At 67.2% G+C, this 25,746-nt stretch overlaps 2 protein-coding genes across 3 annotated transcripts; one reads left to right on the top strand and one right to left on the bottom strand.

Moving 5' to 3' along the window:
* Positions 1 to 145: 145 nt before the first annotated feature.
* RUNDC3A (RUN domain containing 3A) lies at positions 146 to 6,467 on the bottom strand. Of its 2 annotated transcripts, XM_075522659.1 has the most exons (11): positions 6,300 to 6,467; positions 4,273 to 4,388; positions 3,938 to 4,071; positions 3,161 to 3,246; positions 2,921 to 3,010; positions 2,732 to 2,812; positions 2,426 to 2,591; positions 2,051 to 2,208; positions 1,480 to 1,617; positions 1,200 to 1,306; positions 146 to 951 (listed from the first exon to the last, which is right to left on the bottom strand). In XM_075522659.1, the coding sequence occupies exons 1-11, from the start codon at positions 6,404 to 6,406 to the stop codon at positions 809 to 811; spliced, it is 1,326 nt and encodes a 441-aa protein (XP_075378774.1). In that variant the 5' UTR covers positions 6,407 to 6,467; the 3' UTR covers positions 146 to 808. The 2 variants fall into 2 exon arrangements, with proteins under 2 accessions (XP_075378774.1, XP_075378775.1); XM_075522660.1 differs by lacking the exon at positions 1,200 to 1,306.
* A 1,980-nt stretch (positions 6,468 to 8,447) lies between these two features.
* On the top strand, positions 8,448 to 23,300 carry SLC4A1 (solute carrier family 4 member 1 (Diego blood group)). The gene is made up of 22 exons (XM_075522663.1): positions 8,448 to 8,578; positions 11,464 to 11,555; positions 11,683 to 11,779; positions 12,950 to 13,019; positions 13,151 to 13,251; positions 14,465 to 14,538; positions 14,740 to 14,917; positions 14,994 to 15,129; positions 15,351 to 15,482; positions 16,181 to 16,254; positions 16,855 to 17,039; positions 17,692 to 17,902; positions 18,015 to 18,218; positions 18,433 to 18,581; positions 19,160 to 19,354; positions 20,134 to 20,301; positions 20,540 to 20,629; positions 20,758 to 20,924; positions 21,040 to 21,293; positions 21,380 to 21,549; positions 21,791 to 21,964; positions 22,312 to 23,300. Exons 2-22 carry the CDS (start codon positions 11,538 to 11,540, stop codon positions 22,390 to 22,392), a joined length of 2,928 nt encoding a protein of 975 aa, XP_075378778.1. The 5' UTR covers positions 8,448 to 8,578; positions 11,464 to 11,537; the 3' UTR covers positions 22,393 to 23,300.
* Positions 23,301 to 25,746: the final 2,446 nt, after the last annotated feature.

The following is a 25,746-nucleotide window of genomic DNA, read 5'->3' as shown; positions in this document are numbered from 1 at the left end:
TCACTGTGTCCGTGTTCTCCCCCCCCCCCCCCCCCAGCATCCCTACTTGGGATGGGACCTTGTGGCTGGGGGCATGAGGGGTCTTTTTCCCCCCTTTCCCTCTCCTGCCTTGGGGGGGGGGAGCTCAGGTAGGCCAGCTCAGCTTGCTGCGTTTATTGATTCCTTTTGCTCCAACAAGGCAGATGGGGCTGAATTAAAAACCAAAATCACCCAAAATAACCCGAAACCCAGGGGAGGATGGGAAGGGGGGGGGGGGGCTAGCCCTGTTGTGGGGATGCTGCTGCAAGGAGGGACAGCTGGTCCCCAAAGGGAGGGACAGGCCAGCCCCCCTGCAGCGCCTGGGTGCGAGGGGGGGCCGGGGGGAGGCTGGGCACTAGAGGGCAGGCGAAGCCCGGGTGGGCACACAAGGGAAGAGCAGTGCCCGTGGGCTGAGCGGGACGGACACGGGCTGTACCCAGACCCTCACCCCTGGAGGGGCTTTGGCCGCGGCCCCCTCCCTTGCTCCCCAGCAGCGGTCGCTCCCGGTGTCCCCCACGGCACAGTTCATCCCCAGCTCGCATGGGTCCTGGTCCGGCATCCCCCATCCCAATGGGTCCGTGTCTCCAGGCAGGGAACCGGGCTGGGGGTCCGAGGCGCAGCCGGGGTGGGGTGTCAAGATGAGGAGGGGGATGCCCGTCCCCAGCCTCCCCCGTGGGTTCGGCGAGTCCCTCGTCGGTCCCGGGTTGGCGAGGAGGGGGACGAGGTCAGTCCTCCGCCGCGATGCTGGGCCGGGCGGCTGGGCCGTGGGGCGGCGAGGGGGCCGGGGGTCTCAGCTGGGGCTGCGGGTCGGGCTGGCTTCGGTGCTGTCGCTCACCAGGCACTCGTTGGACTTGAGGCTGGCCAGGGACTTGCAGCTGGGCAGGGAGGCCAGGGAGCCACAGAGCCCCAGCATGGAGGGCGTGGGGTCCTTCCCTGCGGGCACAGAACAGGGCGCTGGCATCGCGGGGGGCTGCGGCCTTGCACCCCAACCCTGCCGCGGGGGGACGGGGATGGGGACCACCACTCCGAGAGGGACCTGGGCGTCCTTGCACTGTTGGGACAGCATCCCCGGCATGAAGAGGGGGCTGCTGGGGGAACAGGGGGGGTCCAGACGCCTGAGTGTGTGTTGGGGGACATGCTGAGCTCCGCGGGACACCCTACGGTGGGGGGGGGGGTCTTACCCAAGGGCCCCCAGGGCTCGCCTTCGCGCTTGCCCTCGCCCAGGCGCTGGGAGTCAGAGCTGAGGCTGTTCTCGGCCGAGAGCTGGTCGGTGCTCACGAAGCTGTGCCTGCGGAGGGACGGCGCTGAGCCCCCCCCCACGCCGCGGCCCCCAGGGCCGGGACAGCCCCGCCAGCCAGGGCCAGCCCTTCTCCCCGTCCCCTGCCCGGGGCAGACCCCCCCGGGGCAGGATGGGGCGCTGGGCGCAGGTCGGGGCAGCTCTGCCCCTGCCGGGGGGGTTACCTCCTGTAGAGCTTGCTGTCCGAGCCGCTCTCGTTGCCGTTGAGGGTCCCCAGCGAAGGCCACTGGTTCACCAGGGGCGTCACCATCTCCTTGGAGAGCTGGGCCAGCTGCGGGTTCTCGCAGGGGATCAGCCCCGTCCTGCGGTAAAGGCGGGTGCTCAGCACCCGGCACAGCTGTGAGTGCCGGGGACCTGCCGGGTGACACGGCCCATGGAGCATATGGGACACTGGGGACCCACCACGTCCCGCAGGGCATATGGGACAGCGGGGTCTTACGGCACATATGGCACACCTGGGTACCGGGGACCTGCCACCCGTCACATCCCGTGGGGCATACGGGACACTGGGGAAGCACTGTGCCCCACAGGGCATATGGGGCACCCCGGCACTGGGAACCCCCCACCCATCACACCCCACAGGGTGTATGGGGTGCGGGGGACCACCACTCACCCTGCCCCTCAGGGTCGGTGCGGCACTGGAGACCCACCACCCACCCAGAGCCCATGGGGCACCCAGGCACCAGGGACCCCCCCGCCCACCGCGCCCGGCAGCAGTGGCAGGTCCCCACTCACAGCTGCTCCTGCAGCTCCAGGATGACGCCCTCCAGCTCCCTCTTCTCCAGCTGGTTCTGCACCATCACCTCCTCCAGGCGCAGCTTCAGCCGCTTGTTCTCCGCCTCCAGGTCCTTCAGCTGCGACTCCCGCAGCCGCACCAGCTCCTCCAGGTACCCCTGCGCGAGACCACCGTCAGAAGCTCCCCGTTGCCTCCACCAGACCCCCCCACATCCCCAGGGCCACCCAGGGTGACAAGGAGCGGGCTGGGTCACCGCAGCAGCGGGACGGCTGGCTGCAGGTACCACCGGGCTGCAGGAGCAGCGGGGGGATGCTCCGGGCTGGAGCATCCCAGGGAGGTTGGTACCCTGCCAGCCCCATCCCAGCTCCCAGTACCTTTTGGGCATAAACGATGCGAAATTTCTGCTCCATCTTGCGCCACTTGTTGTACCAGCTGTCCTCGTCGGTGACCAGGGGCAGGTAGGGGTGCTCGGGGGAGCTGTCCTCGCTCGTGCTGCTCTCCACGCTGCCCCGCTCCTCCTCCTCACTCAGGTAGTCGTAGCTGGGGGGGTACGGGGGTCAGCGGGGACAGCACCGCGGCGGGGGGCTGGCACGCACGAGGGGAGCCCGTCTGAGCCCCGATGGGGTGCCAGGGGAGAGACGGTGGGGTCCTCACCCCAGGCAGGGCACCCCAGCTCTTACCTCTGCGTGAACTTCAGGTAGGGCGTGTAGTCGATGACCACGGGCGTTTTACCGTCCATCACCTCGCCCTTCAGGCAGAAGCTGTGTGGTGGCAGGAGAAGGAGCAGAGAGTCAGGGCAGCCCCGGGGGGCCGGCGGTGGGGATGGTGGGGTCCAGGTGCCTGCGTCCCACTGTGCCACCCGCCCCTACCTGAAGTCGATGGCGCTGAGCCCGATGAGCATCCCCGTGAGCACCGTGGACTCCTCCCGCAGCATGATGGCCCCATCGTCGTAAAACCGCCTGCGGGGAAAAACGTGGCTGCACGTGCACCCGCCGGCACCCCGAAACGCACCGCGGTGCCCACCCTGGTGCACCCGCACACCCTTAACGCTCCCGGGGCGGCGCAGGCGTGCGTGTGGCCGTGGGCCGGCCGTGCCACGGGCTGCTCACCTGGTGGTCCGCGTGTCCCGCAGGGCCGTGGAGATGTACTCGGACATGCGCTTCTCCATCAGCGCCACGCGGATCCAGGCCCGGCCCTGCAAGGCATCGCCCCGCGGGGCAGCCCTGAGGATGGGTGCCACCATCGGCTGCTCATCGGGTGCCACCCTCAGCTGCCCCCCGCCACGCTCCCGCCTGCCCCTGGGGCTCTGGCCACCGGCAGGCGGGTGGTCCCCAACCGGGAGCTGCTTTTGGTCCCGTTATCCCCCAGTGGGGACCCACAGCTCCTGTTTCACCCCAGTGACTCTGTGGGGTCCTATGGGGTGAGATGGGGCTGCAGGAGGGCAGGGCAGAGGGGATGGGGACGGGGGCAGAGAGGGATGGGAACAGGGATGGGGATGGGGTGGGATGGGATGGGATGGGATGGGATGGGATGGGATGGGATGGGATGGAGATGGGGATGGAGATGAGGATGGGGATGAGGATGGGGATGGGACAGGATGGGGATGGGGATGGGACAGGGTGGGGATGGGGATGGGGATGGGGATGGGGATGGGATGGGGATGGGATGGGGATGGGATGGGGATGAGATGGAGATAGGATGAGGATGGAGATAGGATGGGGGTGGGGATAGAGATGGACAAGGGGATGGGGATGGGATGGGGATAGGAATAGGGATGGGTCCATGTGCTAGGGGCAGGGTGTGAATGGAAACAGGGGCAGGAATAGGAATGGGGATGGGGACAGGGATAGAGATAGGGACAGGGCTGGGGCTGACACCTTCCTGACCTTGGCCCTGGAGGTGCTGATGTTCTCCATGTTCTCGATGCTGCTGACGCAGTTGTTGGGGACCTTGCTGCAGGCCAGGCGGATGTAGTCCCAAAACCCGCGCTGCCCATCCGAGCTGAACCAGCTGACGGGGCCTGCGGGGACCGAGGGGCTGCAGTCGGGGGCTGCCGTGCCGGCAAAGCCTGTCGGCCTGGAAAGCCCCAAGCCAGAGCCCAGACGTGCTCGCTGGTGCCAGCATGCGCATGCATGCATCCCCATCCACCGTGCGGCACAGGGATGGGGACAGGGACACGCCAGGGGCTGCACGGGCTCCTGTCCCCGCAGGCCACCGTTACCTTTAAAGCGGTGGCTGAGGATCTGCTCGAGGATGGCGGCAAAGTTAACGAACTCCTCGGAGGAGTCGTCAATGGGCTCTGCCGTGTATTTCTCCAGCAGGGTCTTCACCGAGAACCTGGCGGGGGGACAGGCGTCACGGGTGGGAGGGGACGGGCACCCAGCACCCTGCACCCAGCATCCAGCACTCTGCAACCAGTGCCCAGCACCCAGCACCCAGCACAGGTTTTAGGTTTTTGCAACGGAACAAAATGCTTTTGCAGACACTGGCTTTCAAGCCCAGCAGTGGGAAAAGGGCGGCGGGCTGAGCTGCGGGCTGTGGCTCGCTGACCCCTGTGTCCCCATGTCCCCAGGGAGCCCACCGGGGCGGCCGCCGCTCCCCTGCTGTGCAAGTGGCCAGGAAGGGCGAACAAAGGCCCCCTTCCTCCCTGGCCGTGCGCGGGCGGTGATGGCTTCCCCTTCCGCCCGGCCGCTCGTGCTTGGTGGAGAGAGATGCCGAAGACACAAAACCTGCTGAGCCCGGCAGGACAGCAGGGGATGGGGAAGGTGTTTGCATGGGTGGGGGTCACCCCAGCTGTGGGTCACGGCCACACGTGGGGAGGGCGAGACTGGGGATCCCTATGACACCACACGCCTCCACGTGCCTCATCATGGCCGTGGGGTCTGGAGGTGCCTCATGGCACGGCAGTGAGGTCTGGAGACATCCTGGTGTCAGGATGAGGGGCCTGGAGGTGCCCTATGCCATGGCGAGCAGATCTAGGGGGTGCCCGTGTCATGACAGTGGGGTCTGAAGGTGCCCCGTGACATGATGAGGAGCCCTGGAGGGTCTCCTTGTCATGACGGCAGGGCCTGGAGGTGCCCTATGCCATGGCGAGCAGATCTAGGGGGTGCCCGTGTCATGACAGTGGGGTCTGAAGGTGCCCCGTGACATGATGAGGAGCCCTGGAGGGTCTCCTTGTCATGACGGCAGGGTCTGGAGGTGCCCCGTGCCATGGCAAGGAGATCCAGGGGGTCCCCATGTCATGACGGCAGGGTCTGGAGGTGCCCCGTGCCATGGCGAGGAGATCCAGGGGGTCCCCATGTCATGACGGCAGGGTCTGGAGGTGCCCCGTGCCATGGCGAGAAGCCCGGGGGTCCCCCAGACCCCAACAGCAGGACATGTGGGTCCCTGGCACGGTGACCCCAAGCCTCCGTGCCCCCCACATCCCCCCCAGCAGCCCCGGGGCCAGGCTCCGGTCACAGCCCAGCACAAGCAGCCCCTAACCAGGAGCCCGGGGGGGGGCAGGGGACAGGCAGGGACCACCGCTGGCCACTGTCCCTGTGCCCCCGCCCTGGCCCCACCATCCCATCCCTGTCCCCACATCATCCCCCCCCCGCCCCGGTCCAGCCGGGCGTCGCCATGACAACCCTCATCCTCCATCCCCACCGCCTTCATCCCTCCATCCCCGCCCGGAGCGGGGCCCTGACGTCACTTCCTCGGCCCCCCGCCCGCAGGGGGGTCCCCGGCCCCAGCCCCCCCGGGTCCCGCTGCCCCCGACCCCCAGCCCCCCCCCCGCACCCTCCGCCCCCCCCGCACCACCCCCCGCCCGACCCGGCTGCCCCCGGCATCCCCGGCACCGGCAGCCTCCATGTTGTCGTTGTCTCCACGGCCCCCCCCTCGCCCACCCCTCCCCCCCCCCTCGGCCCCCCAGCCCTACCGCCCGCAGCCCCCCGGCCCCCCCTTCCCCGCATCCCCATCCTCCTCCTCCTCCTCCTCCTCCCCGCCTCCAAATCTGAATTCCCCCCCCAAAAAGCGACTGCAGCAACAACAAAAAATCCCCCCCCCAGGGCGAAGGGGCCGCGGGGTTGGGGGGGGGGGGTGGTGGTATGAACCCCCCCATCCCTCCTCCCCACCCCCCCTCCCCATCCCCCTCCCCCCATCTCCATCCCCGGCAGCGGTGGTCCTCTCTCTCCCCACCCCTCTCCCCACCCCACACCCCCCCTCTATTTTCGGGTGCCCCCCCCGCCCCCCCGCCAGGCCAGCCCCCACCTGCAGACGGTGATGAGGTTTTTCCTCTCCACGGCGATGTTTCTGGAGGAGGCTTTCTTGGAGGAGAGCCCCAGAGCCATGGCAGCCTGCACGCAGCTCGCTTCCATCCAGAGCGGGGCGAGCCGGCAGGGCCACGGCCACGGGCGATGCCCCTTCTCCCGTGGGCCCCCCCCCCGCGCCACCGCCACGGCCCCCCGCACCGCGCAGGCTTTGCTCCGCCGCCCCCCCCCGATGCCCACGCCAACGGGCCGTGCGCCGCCCCCCCAAAGGGATGCGGGGCCTGGGCCTCTCCCCGCCCCCGGCCCCCCAAATCTCTCCCCTGGGGAGGGAGGGGACGGGGGGAATAAAGGGGGGGATGGCGGTGGGGGGCAGCGGTCCCCGAGGGGGGCCCTCCTCCCCGCAGGGCCCAGCCCCTCGCCATGACGTGCCACCGGTGGGGACCCCGTGGGCAGAGCCACGGGTGGGGGGGGGGACACACAGGCTTCGGCCGGACCCTGGGCAGACCCCCTCCCTGCCTGGGGTCCCCGCGTTGGGGGGATGCTGAGCATCACCCCTCCCCGCGGGTCTGTGGGGTGCGTGGGACCCCCCGAACGGGGGAGGGGGTGAGGTGTGAGCCCCTGGGTGGCTGGCTGTGCTGGGGGGGGGACCCCCACAATGCTCCCAGCACCCCGCTTTTGTGCCGTGCCTCAGTTTCCCCACTGATGTGACAGGGAAATCGGGGGGGGGGGGTGAGTACCACGGGCACCCACGTCCCCCCCCTGCAGCACCCAGATAAATCAGAGTCACCCTGAGCAGAGAGGCACCCTCCCGCCACGACCTTTGGGGACACGTTCCCCCTCTCTGTGCCCCCCAGGGTGCCCCACACCCTCCTCTGCCCCTGCAAAGGGGTCCCAGCACATAGCACCCAGTCGGGGGGACAGTGGGGCACCCCAGGGGGGAGGGACCCCCAAAATCCCCAGGGCTGCTGCAGGGAGGGGAGCCCTTGGCAGCACCCAGATAACGCCGGGGGCCATTATCGGAGCACCCAGCCCGCAGCTATCGCACCTCCCGGCCCCACGGCCCCGTGGTGGGTGCCACCAGGTCCCCAAAGTGCGGGACAGGCCAGCAGCCTGTGGCCCCCAGCCTGGATGGTCCCCCCAGACGGGGCTGGCGCAGGGGGGCCCAGTGCCGTCCCGACCCCACGGGCTGGGCCACGAGCAGCCGGGACGTCCCTGTGGGTGTCCCCGAGCACCGGGGTGGCTGGTGCATGCGTGTGCACGCGTGCACGTGTGTCTGCATGAGTGCGTGTGTGTGCAAGGCTCGCCCAGCTCACCCTTCTCCCCTTCCCTGCAGCCTGCGATTTGGGGCTGGGGGCTGGCAGCCCTTTAGGGAGGTTGTAAATGTAGAGACACACGCACGTGCACGCACACACGTGCATATATGTGTACGCATACACGTGCGCGCATGCACACGTGCACACACGTACATGCAGGCTTGAGCACGCACACCCGTGCACGACGCACACGCGCACACGCATGTGCATGCACACCCACGCATGCACGCACTTGCACGCACACACGCGCGCTTGCACACAGGCGTGGACGCACAGACGTGCACACAGAGGCCCGCTCACGCGCGCGCGCACACGCACGCGCGCGCACGCACCCCCTCAGCCTGCACCGAAGCAGCCGTTCCCATCCCACCACCCCTCTGCAGAGCACCCCAGGGACGGCGGTCCCAGGGGACAGACGGAAGCCTGGCCTTGTCCCCCTGTCCCCACCAGGCCCCGCCGGCACCTCGCACCTCCTCCCCCGGGGGAACCTCCTCAGGAACCCCCCTTTTTTTTTTTTTTTTTTAAAAAAAAAAAAAAAAAAGAGAAAACCCCAACCCCCCCGTGAAGGAGGGGGACAGCCAGAGGGTTCCCGGGGATTCCTCGCAGGGAAACCCGGAGCCTCGTAAACAAGATAGTGGGGGGCACCGGGAGCACGGCACGGCCGCGCTGGGGCAGGGTGAGCGGCTGGGGAGGGCTGCGGGGCACGGGCAGGCAGCAGGCAGCAGGCAGGCAGCAGGCAGGGCGCAGCCTCGACACCGCAAGATGTTGCGCCCCGATAACCTTGTTTACGGGGGGCCCCGGGGGGGCCGGGTGAGCCCGAGGGGGGGGAGATTAGGGAGGTGAGCGTGACTCAGGGCATTTGGGCGCGCTCCCCTGCGCCGCACGGCTCTTTCGCCGCGGGCAGCAGCAGGCAGAGCCCGGGCAGGGGCTGGCGGCGAGGGCAGGGGCGTCGCGGAGTCACCCCAGGGTAGGTGTGGGGTCACGGGCGGCGGCAACGCCTCGGGGTGTCCCTGGGTGCTGGGAGCAGGGGGTGGGGGAGCACCCCGGGGTGCCCCCGGCGTGGGGTGGGGTCTGTCAGCGGGGTGTGCTGGGGTGGGAGATGCTGTGGGCCAGCGGGGTATGGGCTCCATGCTGAGCCGTGGTGGTACCCACCGCGGGACGGAGCCGCATGGATGGCATGGGAGGTATGGGCTCCATACCGAGCCAGGCTGGTACCCACTGCAGGAGGGAGCCCAGCTGCGCCATGTGGATGGCGTGGGATGTATGGGCTCCATACTGAGCCGTGTCGGGTACCTGCTGCATGAGGGATCCCAGCCACACTGCATGGATGGCGTGGGATGTATGGGCTCCATACTGAGTACCTGCTGTGGGAGGGAGGTCCTGCACAGAGCCACGCTGCATGGATGGCATGGGATGTATGGGCTCCATACTGAGCCAGGCTGGTACCCACTGCAGGAGGGAGCCCAGCTGCGCCATGTGGATGGTGTGGGATGTATGGGCTCCATACTGAGCCACGTTGGGTATGTGCTGCATGAGGGATCCCAGCCACACTGCATGGATGGCGTGGGATATATGGGCTCCATACCGAGCCAGGCTGGTACCCACTGCAGGAGGGAGCCCAGCTGCGCCATGTGGATGGTGTGGGATGTATGGGCTCCATACTGAGCCACGTTGGGTACCTGCTGCATGAGGGATCCCAGCCACACTGCATGGATGGCGTGGGATGTATGGGCTCCATACTGAGTACCTGCTGTGGGAGGGAGGTCCTGCATGGACCCATGCTGCACGGATAGTGTGGGAGGTATAGGCTCCATGCCGAGGCATGTGCGATGTGTGCTTTGGGAGGTATGGGCTCTATACTGAGCCGTGCTGGATATATGGCGTAGGAGGCATGAGTCCGGTCCTGAGTCATGCTAGCCGCATGGTGTGGGAGGTATGGGCTCTATACTGAGGACATTGGCTATGTGGTGTAGGCAATACGGGCTTTATGCTGCGTACGTGGGTTGTATGGTGTAGGAGGTATGGACTCCATACCATGCACAAGATGCGGGAGGTATGGGCTCTATGCTGTGCACATGGGGTGTATCGTATAGGAGGAATGGGCTCCATACCGTGCACACGAGATAGCGGGCGCAGGAGGTGTGGGCTCTATACCGCACACACCCTGTAGAACGTATGGGCTCTATACGGTGCAGGGTGGCACGGGGATGGATTCAGCAGGTCCGGCTGACCTGGGTGCAGGGTGCCCCATGCCCCGCAGTCCCCCAGCCCCTCACCCCGGCCTCGGGGCACCACCTGGGACCTGGGTGGCGGCGGGGGGAGCGGGGCGGGGGCCGGCACCGGCTGGGCGTTATCGGCGGGGTGCAGCCCGGCGCACCGGGCTGATGCAAGAGCCAGCGGCGGGGCCGGGGGGGCCGGGGCCCCGGGACGGGCCGGCCTGGGGGGGCCGGGGGCCGCCGGCGCTGCGGGGCCAGGCGGGGCAGGAAGGAGGAGGCCGGGTCCGGAGCCGGCCGTGATTCCCGTGGCCCCGCCACGGCTCCCACGCCCCATCGGGGGTCCCGTGGCCCCAGCGGGGTCTCCGTGCCCCCACCCTGGCTCCCGCGGCCCCCGGCCAGGAGCGAGCTCCTGCAGCACCCTGGTGAGACCGGGGGGGGCTGCTCCCCCCCCAGAGCCCCCCCACGCCCTGACCTTGCAGTCCGTCCGTCCCCCCCCCGTGAGCCCCCCGTGTGGGGTTCCTGGGCCGAGGTGGCGGGGGGGCAGCTGGGGGTCCCTGTCCCCCTCTCAACCTGGGGGGTCCCCACGGGGGGCTGAGGGGGCTGGGGGTGCCGGGGCAGGGCACCCCCCGCAGGCTCTGGGCTGGGGGGCGGGTGGGGAGTCACGGGGGGGATACGGGGGATGGGGGGTCCCGGAGGCCTGGTCCCTCCGGGGTTGCCCCGGGGGGGTGGGGGGGTGGGGGGGGAGGGGGGGGGGGGGCTGGAGGGGGGGCGGAGTGCGGGAGCAGGGCGCCCCCTGGCGGTTGTCCCCCGGCACGGTCCCGGGGCAGCTGCGGGGGGGGGGGGGGACGGACACAGCCCGGGGGGGCACAGGGGGGTGCGGGGGGGGGTGCAGGCACAGGCTGCACCTTCCCCCCTCCAGGCACCCACCCACCGCCCCGGGGGCTGCAGAGGCTTTGGGTGCTTGGGGGGGGGGGCAGCAGGGTCCCGCCCCCCCCCCCCGGCTGCCGCACCCTGGGTTGCTGCAGGGTGCTTGTGCCGTCCCGCTTCGAGAGGCCCCCGTGAGGGCAGCTGTGCCTCAGTTTCCCCTTTCTCACCCCAGTGCTCTGCCAGGGGCTGCGGGGGCTTGCTGGGGGGCCCGGGTGCTGCCGTGTGGGACCCCAGCTGCTGTGCGTGGGTCTATATGGGACCCAACCCACATGTGAGGGGTCATGCGGGACGCAGCCCATACGTATGGGTCCATATGGGACCTGACCCCTGGGTGTGGGTCCTTAGGGCACCTGACCCCCGGGCGCATGACACAGCAGGACTGGCCAGCGTGCATGGGCACGGGTGGGCTGGGGCGGGATGCCGCGTCCCTGGTGGGAAGCTGCCGGGGCTCTGCCGGCGCCTGACGTCGGTTCCCATCCTGGACGGCGGCAGGGCAGGGCACCGCTTCCCTGGGGACCCCCGGCCCCGGGACCTCCCGGCCCGTGGGGACCTGGTTACGTGGACAGGGGCTGCGGGAACAGCCGCGGCGTCCGGCCCCAGCCCTATCCCAGGGGACAAACCCCACGTCCTGGGGGGCACCGAGCGCTGCCCCGGCCCCTCCTAACATGTTTTCTCTCCCTTTCCCCCTGCGCCTGCCCTGATGCCGCAGAGCGCTGGGTTATGGTGCGGCCGGGCTGATTGCTGGGACGCAGCGAGGCAGCGGTGGGGGCCGAGCCCGGAGCCATGGAGGGGCCCGGCCAGGTAGGGAGACCCGGCCCTGAGCCCTGGCTCTGCCGCTGCGCCTCGGCCGGCTCCCACCCCCGGCATGGCCCCGGCGAGGTGCTGGGGGTGCCGGTCCCCGCTGAGCCCCCTTCTCTCTGTCCCGCAGGAGGTCTACGAGGAGAGGATGAGGAGGACCCTGGACCCTGAGGGCTACGAGGACCGCGGCATACAGGGCTTGCAACTATCGCTGGAGGAGATGAGCAGTGAGTGGCTCCCTCGGGCGCCGGGGGACACTGGGCACGCGTGGGCAGCAGCACTGCATGGGCGATGGCACGGCACTGGCACCAGCGTCGTACGGGCGCCAGGGTTAGGTGACGGCGTTGCACGGTGACGGCGTTGCATGGGTGATGGCATTGCATGAGCGATGGTGCCACAGGGGCACCAGCGGCGCGCGGGAACTGGCACCGGGTGGGTGCCAGCATTGCAGGGGCACCAGTGGTTCAAGGGCGCATGTTGCATGGGCACCAGAGTTTTGTGGGTGCCAGCTATGCATCGGTACCAGCGTGGCACAGGTGTGTTGCATGGCACCAGCATTGCATGGGTGCCGGCGTTGTATAGGTGACAGCATTGCATGGGCAGCAGTGTTGCATGGGTGCCAGAATTGCATGGGCACCCATGTTGTATCAGCGCCACGTTGCATGGGTGCCAGCATGGCACAGATGTGTTGCACGGGCACCAGCGTTGCACAGACGTGTTGCATGAGTGCCAGCGTTGCACGGGCACCAGCGTTGCACGGGCACCAGCGTCGCACAGAGGTGTTGCATGAGTGCCAGCATTGCACAGGCACCAGCGTTGCATGGGTGCTAGCGTTGCACAGACGTGTTGCACGGGTGCCAGTGTTGCACGGGTGCCAGTGTTGCATGGGTGAAGGCGTTGCATGGGTGCCAGCGTTGCACAGACGTGTTGCACGGGTGCCAGCGTTGCATGGGTGCCAGCATTGTATGGGTGCCAGCGTTGCACAGATGTGCCAGGATTGCATGGCCAGCGGGGCTCGCTCGGAGCCCGGGGCGGCCAGGCAGGGACACGCAGCCCTCGGGATCGCATCGCCCAAAGGCGGTGACACCCTTTGCCGAAGCCCCGGAGCCAGTGAGGTGCCACCTCCAGTGCGAGGGCTGTGGGTGCCCAAGATGAGCCCGAGCTCGGGGACACCCAGGGTCCTTGAGGCCATGACCGAGAGCCCCAGGGGAGGGAGGCGAGGGGAGTTTGGGGGGGTCCCTGTGCCCCAGAGCATCCCCTTGCCTGAAGCTTGGTTGATTCGGAGCTGCCGCCCTGATGGGGTGCTTTGGCTGTGCCGGCTCCCGGCATCCAGACCCTTGGGTCCCTGCTCAGGGTGACGCAGGTCAGGGGGTAACGCTGCCACCTGTTCTGCGCAGGGGCCGGCGCCGGCACCGGGTCCCCCTTGCACGCGTGGAGGGCCAGAGCCAAGGAGCTGACGCCCCTGCGGTGAGTCCCCCAAATCAGGGAGGGGGCCAGATGCGGCCCCGCCTGTGCAGCTGGCATCAGCAAGGGGAGGCTGCTGGCACCCATGGGTGCCCAGCGCTGACCTCCCCATCCTGGCGGTGTGTGTTTTGCAGCCAGTATTTGCCCAGCCGGCGGGGAAGCTATCACCTGGACGGGAGGAGGCGTGCGGCCGGGGCCCCCCCGGGACAGGCGAGCGGCCGTGGCGGAGGGCAGTGTGAGTGACCACAGGGGCACCGGGGGACGAAGCCCAGCCCCAGCGTGTCCCCCCCGAGCCCTCCGTCGTGCCGCCCATCCCGGCTTTGCCACCCCCGGCCCCGTGCTCCGCGAGGTGACCGTCACCCGGGCGTCAGGGCACGCCACGGGGTGACCGCTGCCACTTGTCCGTAATCGCCCGCTGATTGAGGATAAATAAAGTCTTTGTTTGGGGTGAGGACAAGAACCACTTGGGGCTGAACGCTGGCTGGCGCCGGGCGGCTCGGCAGCGGCAGCAGCGGGCCGGGACGAGGACAGGCTCGTGCCCATGTGCCACGGCCGGCGCCGTCGGGGACACCGGGGGGGGGGGACGCGCCCCGTCCCCGCTCCCGTGGGCACAGCATCCTTCGGCCGGCAGAGCGGGATGCGGCTCTTGTGGCATCGCCCCGCCAGGTGACCCGGCCAGGGGCAGCGAGGGGACCGCGGTGGTCCCCAGCGGGGACGGAGGGGGACGGGGTGAGCCTGTCCCCGGCACCGGGGCGGCCGCGGGCGGGTGGGAGCCGCGCTGGTGTTTACTGTCAGCAAAGGCAAAGTGCCCCGGGATTTATGGTGCACACAGGGCGGCTGCGGGGCGTGGGGCTCAGCCCCCGCTTTATAGGGCCGGAGCCTGCGGGGCCGTGGGGAGCGCAGGGGGGCCGCAGGTAGGCGGGAGCTGGGGACGGGGACACCTTGGGCTCCTGGGGTCTGGCTGGCCGGGGATGTGCTGTCCCCGTCCCTGTCCCAGTGCAAGGGGCAGCGCTCGGTGCTGGGGTCAGGGCTGTGCTGGGAGCAGGGCGGTGGCCGTGAGCCCTGCCCTCACCCCGGCCCCGGTGATGTCCCCAGACTGTCACCCTGCCAGGCTGCGGGGATGCGAGGGGCTGGAGGTGGGCACTAGCAGAGCGGGGGGTGAGGGAGGGACACATCCAGCAAACCCCAACCGTGTTTAAGGGTGGGGGTTGTAGAGGTGGGGACATGTCCAGCAAACCCCATCTGGGTCTGGGATGGGGCAACGGGTGGGGGACACGTCCAGCGAGTCCCACCCAGGTCTGGGATGGCACTGATGGAGCGGGGGACACATCCAGGCAACCCCAGCCGGGTCTGGGATGGGGGTGATGGGGGGAGACACCTCCAACAGACCCCAGGGGGGTCTGGGCTGGGGCAGGGACCAGCTAACGCGGCCGCGGCTCTGCTCACAGCTCCGTTGGAGGCCGATGTGGACCTGGAGGCGGCAGGGAGCAGGAGGCCCGTGTCCCAGCGGGACACCCATGAGGTGGGTGCCGCCCCAGGGACCCCCATTCCCTCCCCATTCCTGGGGGCGGGAGGACAGCGGGCACCCGGGGACCGACCCCACGCCGGCCCCCAGGGACACCAGGGCACAGGGGGTGCCAGCACGGGCAGCCGCAGCTCTGGGGCTCCTGGGGGTCCCCGGTGCGGCTGGGGGGGACCCTGACACCCCCGGCTCCGGCTGCAGGGCTACGTGGAGCTGCACGAACTGGTCATGGACAGCACGAAGGAGCTGTGCTGGATGGAGGCCGGCCACTGGCTCAAGCTGGAGGAGGACTTCAAGGAAACCGGGCACTGGGGCCAGCCCCATCTCTCCTTCCTGACCTACCACAGCCTCCTGGAGATCCAGCGAGCTTTAGCCAAAGGTGGGGACACGGGCTGGGGCTGGCACGGCAGTGGGGACCCCGCGCCGGCCGGCCAGTGACGGTGCTGTCCCTGCAGGCACCGTGATCCTCGATGTGGCGGCCACCTCGCTGGCGGCCATCGCCCATGTCCTCATCGACCAGATGATCTACGAGGGGCAGATCAAGCCGCAGGACCAGGAGGACATCCTGAGGACGCTGCTGCTGCAGCACAAGTACGGCCGGAGCTGATGGCCCCGTGGGGGGGACCCCGATGTCCGGGCTGGACCTGCCTCCAGCGAGTCCCGGGGGCAGAAAAGCCCCTCCGCCATTTGGCTTTGCCTTCCAGCCCAGTTTAGGGGTCCCCGCGCACCCCCGGGGCTGGGGCTGTCTTATGGGGTTTTGGGGGGGGGTCAGTGGCGCTGGCCCACCTGACACCCCCCCCCCGCTGCTCTAGACACCCCAGCGAGGCCGAGTCGGCCAGGACCCTGCTGCAGGCACAGGAGCAGCGCTTGGGCCAGGCAGAGACGCAGCAGCCGCTGCTGCGGGAGCAGCAGCCCCTGGAGTTGCGCAGGCTCGCCCTCCCCGAGCAGGCGAGCGGGGACGGGGCTGCGGGGGGGGGCAAGGGGGCAGCGGGGGGCAGGGGTCGGGGGTGCTGGGTCCAGCCGGGGTGCGGGGCTGCTGGGAGACGCACGCGTGCGCCCCGGCGCATGCGCGCACACGCACAGATGCGTGCACTCACACCGGGCAGTTGCGCACCAGGAGGTGTGCGGGCTCTCGCTCGTCCCCTCGTGCTGTGCATCCCCGGGGAGCGCACGCACCCGCTGACACGCACTCGTGCACACTCGTGCACGCTCGTGCACACTCGCACACCTATCCACACGCACACGCTCACACAAGCGTGAGCGCACACAAGTGCAGAGGCACGAACACCCCCCCAAACTCCCAGGCGCGCCGCTTTCTCTCACCCTCACGCACGTGCGCGCGTGCGCTTGCACACACTCGCGTGCACGCACGTGCACACTCGTGCAGGCGCGTGCAGGCGCGTGGGTGCACGCGCGTGCACGTACACGTGCGCGCATGCGAGCGGGGGAGGCATTGCTGGGGGATGGCGCAGAGGTGGTAGCGAGGGAGCTGGGCTTGCAGGGAACAAAGGGGGACACGTAGGGGATGGAGGGGGACACACCGGGGACGGAGGGGGACGCGCAGGGGACGGAGGGGGCCGCGCAGGGGACGGCCACCAAGGACAGCCAGCTGACTCCTGCCATTCATCTGCCCACCACAGAGCCCAAGCAGGGCCACTAGACCCCAGCTCCCCGAGCAGGTCCCCAAGGATGCCGAGGCCACGCTGGTCCTCGTGGGTGAGTGCTCAGCGGGGCTGCGGATGCGGGGTCGGGGCGGTGGGCGCAGGGTCGGGGCGGTGGGCGCGGGGCCAGGGTGCACAGCAGGAGCTTTGGTGTCTGCCTGCTCGCTCACTCGCTGCTTTTCTTGCGCCTTTTTTGACCCTCCCTGTCCTCAGCCCTCGCCGCCGCCTGCTGCCGCTCAGCGCTGCTCTCTGGGCCCCGTGTACCCGTGTCCCTCGTCCCCGTGTCCCATTTCTCTACTCCTCTGTGCCCCCGTGTCCTCATGTCTCTCTGTCCCCTGTGTCCCCATGTCCCAATGTCCCTGTGCCCCCATGTCCGTGTGTCCCTGTGCCTCTGTGTCCTCATGTCTTTGTGTGCCCCTGTCCTATTCCCTTTGTCCCCCCACGTCCCTGTGCCTCTGTGTCATCTTGTCTCCAAATAACTCTGTCCCTGTGTCCCCTTGTCTCCGTATCCCAATGTCCTCATGTCCCCATGCTCCTGTGTCCCCATGTCTCCATATCCCCACGTCCCCATGTCTGTGTGTCCCCATGTCTGTGTGTCCCCATGTCCCTGTGCCCGGCTCCCCGTGACCCCCATCCCGTCCCGTCCTCCCCCCAGGCTGCGCAGCCTTCCTGGAGCAGCCGACGCTGGCCTTCGTGCGCCTGAAGGCCGCAGTGACGCTGGACGCCGTCCTCAACGTGCCCCTGCCCGTCCGCTTCCTCTTCGTGGTCCTGGGCCCCAACACCCCCCACATCAGCTACCACGAGATCGGCCGCGCCGTCGCCACCATGATGTCCGAGAGGGTATGGCTCGCCCACCACCGCCACCGCCACTGCCACTGCCACCACCGTGCCAGCCCCCCCAGCACCCCGAAGTCCCCAGCCCTGGGGCTGCACCCTCTAATAGGGCTTGTCCACCTGTGCCACGTCCCTCTCTGTTCTCGCATCCCCGTGTCCCCATGCCGCTGTGTCCCCTTGTCCCCACGCGCCTGTGCCCTCGTCCCTCTGGGTCTCCCTGTCCCCATGCACCCCTGTCCCTAGGTCCATATGCATCCCTGTCCCCACACTTCTGCGTCCCTGTGGCCCCATGCTCCCATGTTCCCATGCACCTGTGTCCCCATGTGCCCATGCCCCTGAGGTCAAACGTCCCCTTGTCCCCATGCGTTCAAGCAACCATGTCCCCATGCTCCTGTGGTTCTATGTCCCCCACATCTCCATGTCCCCATGCCCCTATGTCCCTTATCCCACATCCCCGTGCCCCTGTGGTCCCACGCCCCCTTGTCCCCCTGTCCCCAAGCCCCTGTGTCCCCATGCCCCTCCTCATCCTCATGCCCCCATGTCCCCATGTCCTCACGATGCCCCATCCCCGCGGGGATGCTCAGGGGCCAGGCAGGTGCCTAGCAGCACCCAAGGGTGCCGGAGGCGGCTGAGCGCCTGTCCCTGGGCCACCCCACAGGTCTTTCGCCAGGATGCCTACCTGGCCGAGGGCCGCCGGGACCTGCTACGGGGGGTGGAGGACTTTCTGGAGGCCAGCATCGTCCTGCCGCCCACCGAGACCCCGAGCGAGCAGCTCCTCCAGAGCCTGGTGCCGCTGCAGCATGCGCTGCTCCGCCGCCGCTACCAGCCCCGCAAGAAGGCGCCGGGCAAGGGCTTCCTAAAAGACCTGGGTACGGCAGGGACCGCCTCGGCCCACCCCCAGAATCCCCCGTCCCCATGGCTGGCGGGACCCCCCCGCCTTGCACGCGATGTCCCCTCATGGCCACCTGCTTGTGTCCCCAGGGCCGGAGGCACCAGCGCCGAAGGACGACGACCCCCTGCGCAGGACGGGGCAACCTTTTGGGGGGCTGGTGCGGGACATCTGCCGCCGGTACCCCAAATATCTCAGCGATATCACGGACGCCTTCAGCCCCCAGTGCCTGGCCGCTGTCATCTTCATCTACTTTGCGGCGCTGTCACCTGCTATCACCTTTGGAGGCTTGCTGAGTAACGTGGGGGACAGGCTGGGGACACGCCAGGGGGGACGTCCCCCAGCTGGACACGGGGCTGGGGGAGCGGGGTGCCACTGCCTGCAGCACCATCCCCAGGGGATGCCCCCGGGGGGGGGTTATTGCACCCCCTAATCCTGGTGCCGTGGAGTTTGGGATGGGGGGACACAGCGCTGTGCCCCCCGGCACCCACCGGCTCTGCTCGCCCCCAGGTGAGAAGACCAAGGGCATGATGGGGGTGTCGGAGCTGCTCATCTCCACCTGCGTGCAGTGCGTCCTCTTCAGCATCCTCAGCGCCCAGCCCCTGCTCGTCGTCGGCTTCTCAGGGCCCCTCCTCGTCTTCGAGGAAGCCTTCTACTCGGTGGGTGCCACCCCGCACCCCTGGGTGCCCCCCACCCACCGTTGGTGGTCCCTGCAGAGGGCTCACAGTATCCCCACCAGCCTTGGCAGAGGCACGGGGTGCTGCCACGCGGGTGGTGGCACAGGGGTGTTGCCGTGAGGGGATGTCGTGTGGATGATGGCACACGGGGGGTGGCGCAGGGGAGAGGCCACGTGCAGGATGGCGCTGGTGGGATGGCACACGGGTGACGCCACGTGGGTGACGGCACACGGGCGATATCGCGCAGGTAGAGCCACGGGGGTGATGGCACGGGGGTGAGGCAAGGCGCACGATGCCACGTGGGTGATGCAAAATAGCTGACGCCACATGGGCGACACCGCGCAGGCGATGCCGGGCAGGTGCTGCCGTTGGGGTTCTGCCGGGCGGGTGATCCCACAGGGGTCCTGCCACACCGGGGTACCGCTACCCCCGGCCCGGCACCCCCCAACCCCCAGGCAGGAGGTGCAGGGCCACCGTGGGACCCCGGGCTCCGGCCCACCTGGGTGCCCATGCCGGGGGCTCCGGGGGGCTGACGGGGGCTGTGCTCTCTGGCTCCCCAGTTCTGCACTAACTATGGCATGGAGTACATCGTGGGCCGGGTCTGGATCGGCTTCTGGCTGATCCTGCTGGTGCTGGTGGTGGTGGCCTGCGAGGGCAGCGTCCTGGTGCGCTACCTGTCCCGCTACACCCAGGAGATCTTCTCCTTCCTCATCTCCCTCATCTTCATCTATGAGACCTTCTCCAAGCTCATCACGGTGAGGGGCGCTGGGGTCCCACGGTGGGGGGGGGGGGGGGGGGGCTGCCGATTGTGGTCGTGCCCCGGGTTTCCATAGAAACGGTGGGCGAGGGATGCAGGCGAAGGATGGAGCCCATCTCCCAGAATTTTCTCCCCCTTCCCAGGTGTTTCCCAGCTCGTGCTTCTCTCCGCAGGGGGATTTTGGGGCAGGGAGGTGAAGCCCAGGCCGATGTCCCACCTGGGCTGCAGCAGACATGGTCCTTGCCCAGGAACTGCCTGGAGAGCCCTGATTTCTTCCCTCATCCTCTGGCTCAGCCCCTTCCCAGGTGGCCAGTAGCAGTGGGATGGTGTCACCCCGTGCGCCGGGTGCCCACAGGGCCATCTCTGGTGCTGGAGAGGTGACAGGCAGGACACATGCCCCATCACGCCCTGGACCCCTATCACACCAAGGCACCCCCGTGCACCCCTCTACAAGCTCAGCACAGCCCCAAACATCCCGGGTGACGCATGGTCTGCAGTGGGGCCACGCTCCTCCGTCCCCACCGTGCCACCTAGCCCCTGCTCCAGCCTCATTTCCGAAGGAGCGTGGAGAAAACCGAGCCTAAAAATAACCCCCTGCTCACCACGCGCCAAGCTCCCAGCCTCACCGGTCACCCTGGCACACACCCTGCACCCACGCGCCCGCCAGGATGGTGCCGCGGGGCTCCCAGCACGGCAGGAGGGGTGCAGGGGGATCCCCCATCCCCACCCGCTAGCGGGTCTCCCATCCTCCCTGACCCTCTCCCCTTCCCTCCCCAGATCTTCAAGGATCACCCGCTACAGCAGAATTACAGCATGCAGTTGACGGTCCAGCCCAAGGTGCCGCAGCCCAACACGGCGCTGCTGTCCCTTGTCCTCATGGCCGGCACCTTCTTCCTGGCCTTCTTCCTCCGCAAGTTCAAGAACAGCGCTTTCCTGCCTGGCACGGTGAGGACGGCGGGGGCACGGTGGTGTCCCCCACCCCACTGGACCCTCGGTGGGGGCGAAACGGGGGCTCGGTGGGTGCGGTTTCCTGAAAGGGGCTGGTTGAGACCATGCAAACTCATCGCATGCTCCTCTGGAGGTCTTTGCTAGAGCTCGCTGCCAGTGGGGACACAGCGAGGGGGACCCCCTCGGCCGGGTGGGGACACAGGCGGGTTTTAACGCGGTCACGGTGTCCCCACAGATCCGGCGCTTGATCGGGGACTTCGGGGTGCCCATTTCCATCTTCATCATGACGCTGGCCGACTTCTTCATCAAGGACACGTACACGCAGGTCCGGGAGCAGTGGGAGGGCAGGGCTGGGGGGGGAACGGGCGTCCCCAACAAGGGCACGTGGAGCCGGGTGCTTGTCCCTGTGTCCCGTCCCCATCCCCTCACTCCCCCATCTCTGCTCCCATCCAGAAACTGAATGTCCCCAGAGGGCTGGAGGTCACCAACGCGTCTGCCCGGGACTGGTTTATCGACCCCATGGCGAAGGACAAGATCTTCCCCACCTGGATGAAGTTCGCCTCTGTGGTGCCCGCCCTCCTGGTCTTCATCCTCATCTTCCTCGAGACGCAGATCACCACGTGAGGACCAGGGGGGTATGGGGAGGGGAGGGCCGCAGGGTGGCCGGTGGGACGGGGACAGAGGGGACATCCCCGGGGTGCTGTGCCACCAACTCGTCCTCTCTGTCCCCGGCAGCCTCATCGTCAGCAAGCCTGAGAGGAAGCTGGTGAAGGGCTCCGGCTTCCACCTGGACCTGCTGCTGATCGTGGCCATGGGGGGGCTGGCCGCCCTCTTCGGCTTGCCCTGGCTCAGTGCCACCACCGTCCGCACCATCACCCACGCCAACGCCCTCACCGTCATGAGCAAGACCTCCGCTCCCGGGGAGAAGGCCCAGATCTTGGAAGTCAAGGAACAGCGCATCAGCGGCTTCTTGGTGGCCGTGCTCATCGGTGAGCTGGGGAGGTGCCTCCCACCCCAGGCAGCGAGGGCTGGGTGCCCCCAGGGACTCTCCCCGACCTCTCCTTCTCCACCGCAGGCGTCTCCATCCTCATGGAGCCCATCCTGAAGTACATCCCGCTGGCCGTGCTCTTCGGCATCTTCCTCTACATGGGTGTCACCTCTCTCTTTGGCATCCAGCTCTTCGACCGCATCCTGCTCTTGCTGATGCCACCCAAGTACCACCCCCGTGAGCCCTACGTCACCCGGGTGAGTGAGCCCTGTGTCACCCGGCCAGGTGGCCGTGGGCTTGGGGATGTCCTGGGCTGTGGCACCCCATGGTGCTGCCTGCAATTGCTTGGGGCTCCCCAAAGAGCCTCCTCCTTTGGTGCTGACCTTCGCTGGGCTCTGGGCCACTGGTCCTGCCCCCCCCCTCAGCACCCAGCACCCCGGGAAGGGTGCGGGATGCTGGACCCCCCACCCTGACCCCGCTGGGCTCCTCATCCCACAGGTGAAGACTTGGCGGATGCACCTCTTCACCTTCACCCAGATCATCGTCCTCGGGCTGCTGTGGGTGGTGAAGTCCACCCCAGCCTCGCTGGCGCTGCCCTTCGTCCTCATCCTCACCGTGCCCCTGCGGCGCTTCCTGCTGCCCACGATCTTCAGTGACTCTGAGCTCAAATGCGTACGTAGCCCCGGCACGGGCTGGGAGCCGCTGCGGTGCTGTCCCTGTTCCTGTGCCCATCCCTGTCCCCATCCTCATCCCCATCTGTGTCCCCATCCCTGTCCCTGTTCCTGTGCCCATCCCTGTGCCCATCCCTGTCCCCATCCTCATCCCCATCTGTGTCCCCATCCCTGTCCCTGTCCTCAATCCTGTCCCCACTCCTGACCCCTCCCCATCCCCATTCCTGTCCCCATCCTCATCTCCATCCCTGTCCCCATCCCCACCCTGTCCCCATCCTCACCCCTGTCCCCATCCCCACCCCTGTCCCCATCCCCATCCCACCTAATTCCTCCTTCCCGTCCCTCCAGCTGGACGCGGACGATGCGGTGGTGACCTTCGACGAGGTGGAGGGCACGGACGTGTACAACGAGGTGCAGATGCCCAGCTAAGGGCTCGCTGCCGCCCGCCCCCCCGGATGGCCCTGCACCCCCCGGCCCCCCACACCCACCCGCTTGTAGCTCCACTGCTGCCATCCCAGGGCACTGGGTGACAGCGGGGGACTTGGGGACACGGCCCCAGGGCCCCAGTTCCCACCTGCGCACCCTGTGAATGGAGCCTTTTTATTTTTTTCCCCTTTTTTTTAAAACATTTTGGATGGCGTGATCTCACCCGCACTTTGCTACCCGCTGAGGAAGAGGCTGCCCGGGCTGGGGGGGTCCCATGGGCCGTTACCCACCCCGTGACAGGGCGGGATGGCCCATGCCCCTTGTCACCGTCCCGTCCCCAAGGCCACTCCGGTGCCGTGACCAGGCACCAAGCATGGGAAGGAGCCGGAGGAAGACACCCGAGCCTGGAGAGAGGAGGAAGGCAGGGACAGGGCGACGCGGCGGGGACGGAGACGCAGCGGGACGGGGTCCCCCATTGCCCCCAGCCCCGCTGCCTCCCCCGGGCATTGAGCCCCCCTGCCCGGCCCCTCTTCCCCAGACGAACTTTCAGTGCTAACAAGCGCTCGCAGCCGCTCACAGCATCCCTGGGGGTTGGGATGTAAATAGTCCAGCGAGGGGATTTATATATTTGCAATGGAGATAATCATGCTAAAAACACACACAAAAAAATTACGCCGACGCTTCCGCAGGTAGGATTCACTCAGAACCAAGCAAAAATCCCCAAAAAAGACCCAAAAAGCACCTTAAAAAAAGAAAAAAATGAGAGGGGAAAAAAAAAAAAAGCAGCTGCAAGAAGTGATCTGTATATTTGATGCTAGCGACTGGGGGAGTTTGTAATTTATTTCTAAAGGCTGATTGTGCTCCCGCCTGCGGCGGGGGCCGTGTGTGTGTGTGTGTATATACTAGAGAGAAACTATATAAAAATTTACAATTTTCTAGAAAGGCTTATTTTAAAGGATCCTGGTCAGGGCCTAAACTCTACGGACCAGTCCGGCAGCGTCTTTTAACTGATGAATTAGTGTTAGTATCATTCCTCTTTATTTTTTTAGCATTTCAGTTAAATCCGTGTAGTTTTTCCTTGATTTTTCCCTTGCTTGCTGACCACGTCTTGCCCCGTTTCCGCCGGGATTGCTCCCAAACTGGCCGAGCGTCCCCCTGCTTCTGCCAGGGCTGAATTCTGCCCTGCTCAGACCCAAGGGCCGGATCCAGCCAGGGCACAGCACACCCAACCTTGCAGCGAATTTGCTCCTTTTTGCATAAATCGGAGTGGGGGGACCCCAAAATCAGTGTGGGGGATGGCGGAGGGGGGGCAGCCGTGCCCAGGGCTGTGCTGCCTCGTGTTTGGGTGGGTTTAGTTTTATTAATTATGTGTCCGAAATAATGTTGCGAGCTTCGGGTTTTTTTCTTCCCTTCTCCACCCACCTCTGTATCAGGCTTTAATAAAGAAACGAATAAAATCGGAAAGGAAATGCGCTTTTTCTTTCCTGTTGGGCATTTGTTGGGGGGTCACCTTATTTAATTGCTCCCCACCCAAAAGAGCAGCAGCATCCTTCGGAGGTGTCCGCCCCCGCCGCCCTGGGATGCTCGGTGCGGCTGTACCAAGATGCCTGCCATGGTACCCTGGGATGCTCACGGCATCCCGGGATGCTCGCTGCAGCCATCCCAGGATGCTCCCCATGGTCATTCTGGGATGCTCAGTGCGGTTGTACCAAGATGCTTGCCATGGTATCCCGGGATGCTCGCTGCAGGCATCCCGGGATGCTCTCTGCAGCCATCTCAGGATGCTCCCCATGGTCATTCTGGGATGCCCAGTGCAGCGGTACCAAGATGCTTGCCATGGTATCCCGGGATGCTCGCTGCAGCCATCCCAGGATGCTCCCCACGGTCATTCTGGGATGCCCAGTGCAGCGGTACCAAGATCCTTGCCATGGTATCCCGGGATGCTTGCTGCAGGCATCCCGGGATGCTCCCCACAGCCATCCCGAGATGCTCGGTGCGGCTGTACCAAGATGCCTGCCATGGTACCCCGGGATGCTCACGGCATCCTGGGATGCTCCCTGCAGCCATCCCAGGATGCTCCCCATGGTCATTCTGGGATGCTCAGTGCAGCGGTACCAAGATGCTTGCCATGGTATCCCGGGATGTTCACGGCATCCTGGCATCCTGAGCTGCTCACTGCAGCCATCCCGGGATGCTCCCCCCAGTCATCTAGTCATCCCGGGATGCTCCCCGTGGTCATCCTGGGATGCTCCCCATGGCCATCCTGGGGTGCTCCCTGTGGCCATCCCGGGGTGCTCCCTGTGGCCATCCCGGGGTGCTCAGCCCTCCTTTCCCCCCCCCCGCACCCCAGGGTGCTGCCCTATTGCTGCCGGCCACACGGCCACGGCTGTCCCCGCTCCGGGGGACGCACACGCTGAGCTGCCTGCCCAGGGACGTTGTAACACGGAGCAGAGCAGACCCCAGCCCCCGCCTCCAGACCACGCTGGCACCAAATTGACCCCGATGACCCGTAATCTCATTAATGAGAGCAATCAGCAGGGCTGCTGCCCCCATGGAAGACACCTGCCCATGGCCCAGCTCTGTAAATAGGGCCGTGGGAAAGGGTGCACCCATTTGCCCTGAGCCTTTCTATGGGGCAGGCATGGGGGTCAGCATCTGTGACTGCTCCTGGCCGTGATCCCAAAGGGTCTCCATGGGGCTGGGATAAATCCCATTGTGGTCTTCAGCTTTTTCTGAGCCCGGCGTAGCTGCTAGCCCTTGTTTTCTGGAGACAGAGGTACGTAGCCAGCATTTTTCAGCCCAAGGCCTGCAGATCCGGCAGCTGCCTGTCCTTCTGCCGGCCTCACGTGGGCAAGCCATGCCGGGTGCCATCAGGAGGGCTCTGCATGCTGCTGCCGCCGGCCGGACCCGCTGCTGCGATCCCTGCCTCCGAAACCCGGTGCTGCTGTGCCGGTGATGGAGGAAGGCATCTGCCTGCAGCCGGGGCAGCCTGCCTGCACCCTGTCCTTCTCGCTTTCCACCCTGGGAAGAGTTTCTTATTCTCTGGGAGATGTCAGCAAGGTCACTGCCATGGGATTCAGCCTGGTTTGGGAGCGGGGGGGGGTTTAGGTCAAGCTCTTGTTTGAGCTCGACTTCCCCTAAACACATTTTGCTGGGCTGTGATTTGTGGTGGGGACCTGCAGCGGTGGCTCGTGGCAGGGTGTGCGTTGCAAGGGGGGGAAAAAAAATACTAGTTAATAGGTTTGCTAATGAGCAGGGGGGGGGCGCAGAGCTGGAGAGCCGGGTCACGTTGTAGCATCACCCCTGGAAGGGGAGAGCCCTGGTGCCGGCGGGGTGCAGGGTGCTGGTGGGGTGCAG

Source organism: Mycteria americana, chromosome 22 (genome assembly GCF_035582795.1).
Source record: "Mycteria americana isolate JAX WOST 10 ecotype Jacksonville Zoo and Gardens chromosome 22, USCA_MyAme_1.0, whole genome shotgun sequence".
In the NCBI taxonomy this organism is placed as follows: domain Eukaryota; kingdom Metazoa; phylum Chordata; class Aves; order Ciconiiformes; family Ciconiidae; genus Mycteria; species Mycteria americana.
This window is presented reverse-complemented; position numbering and strand designations above follow the sequence as displayed.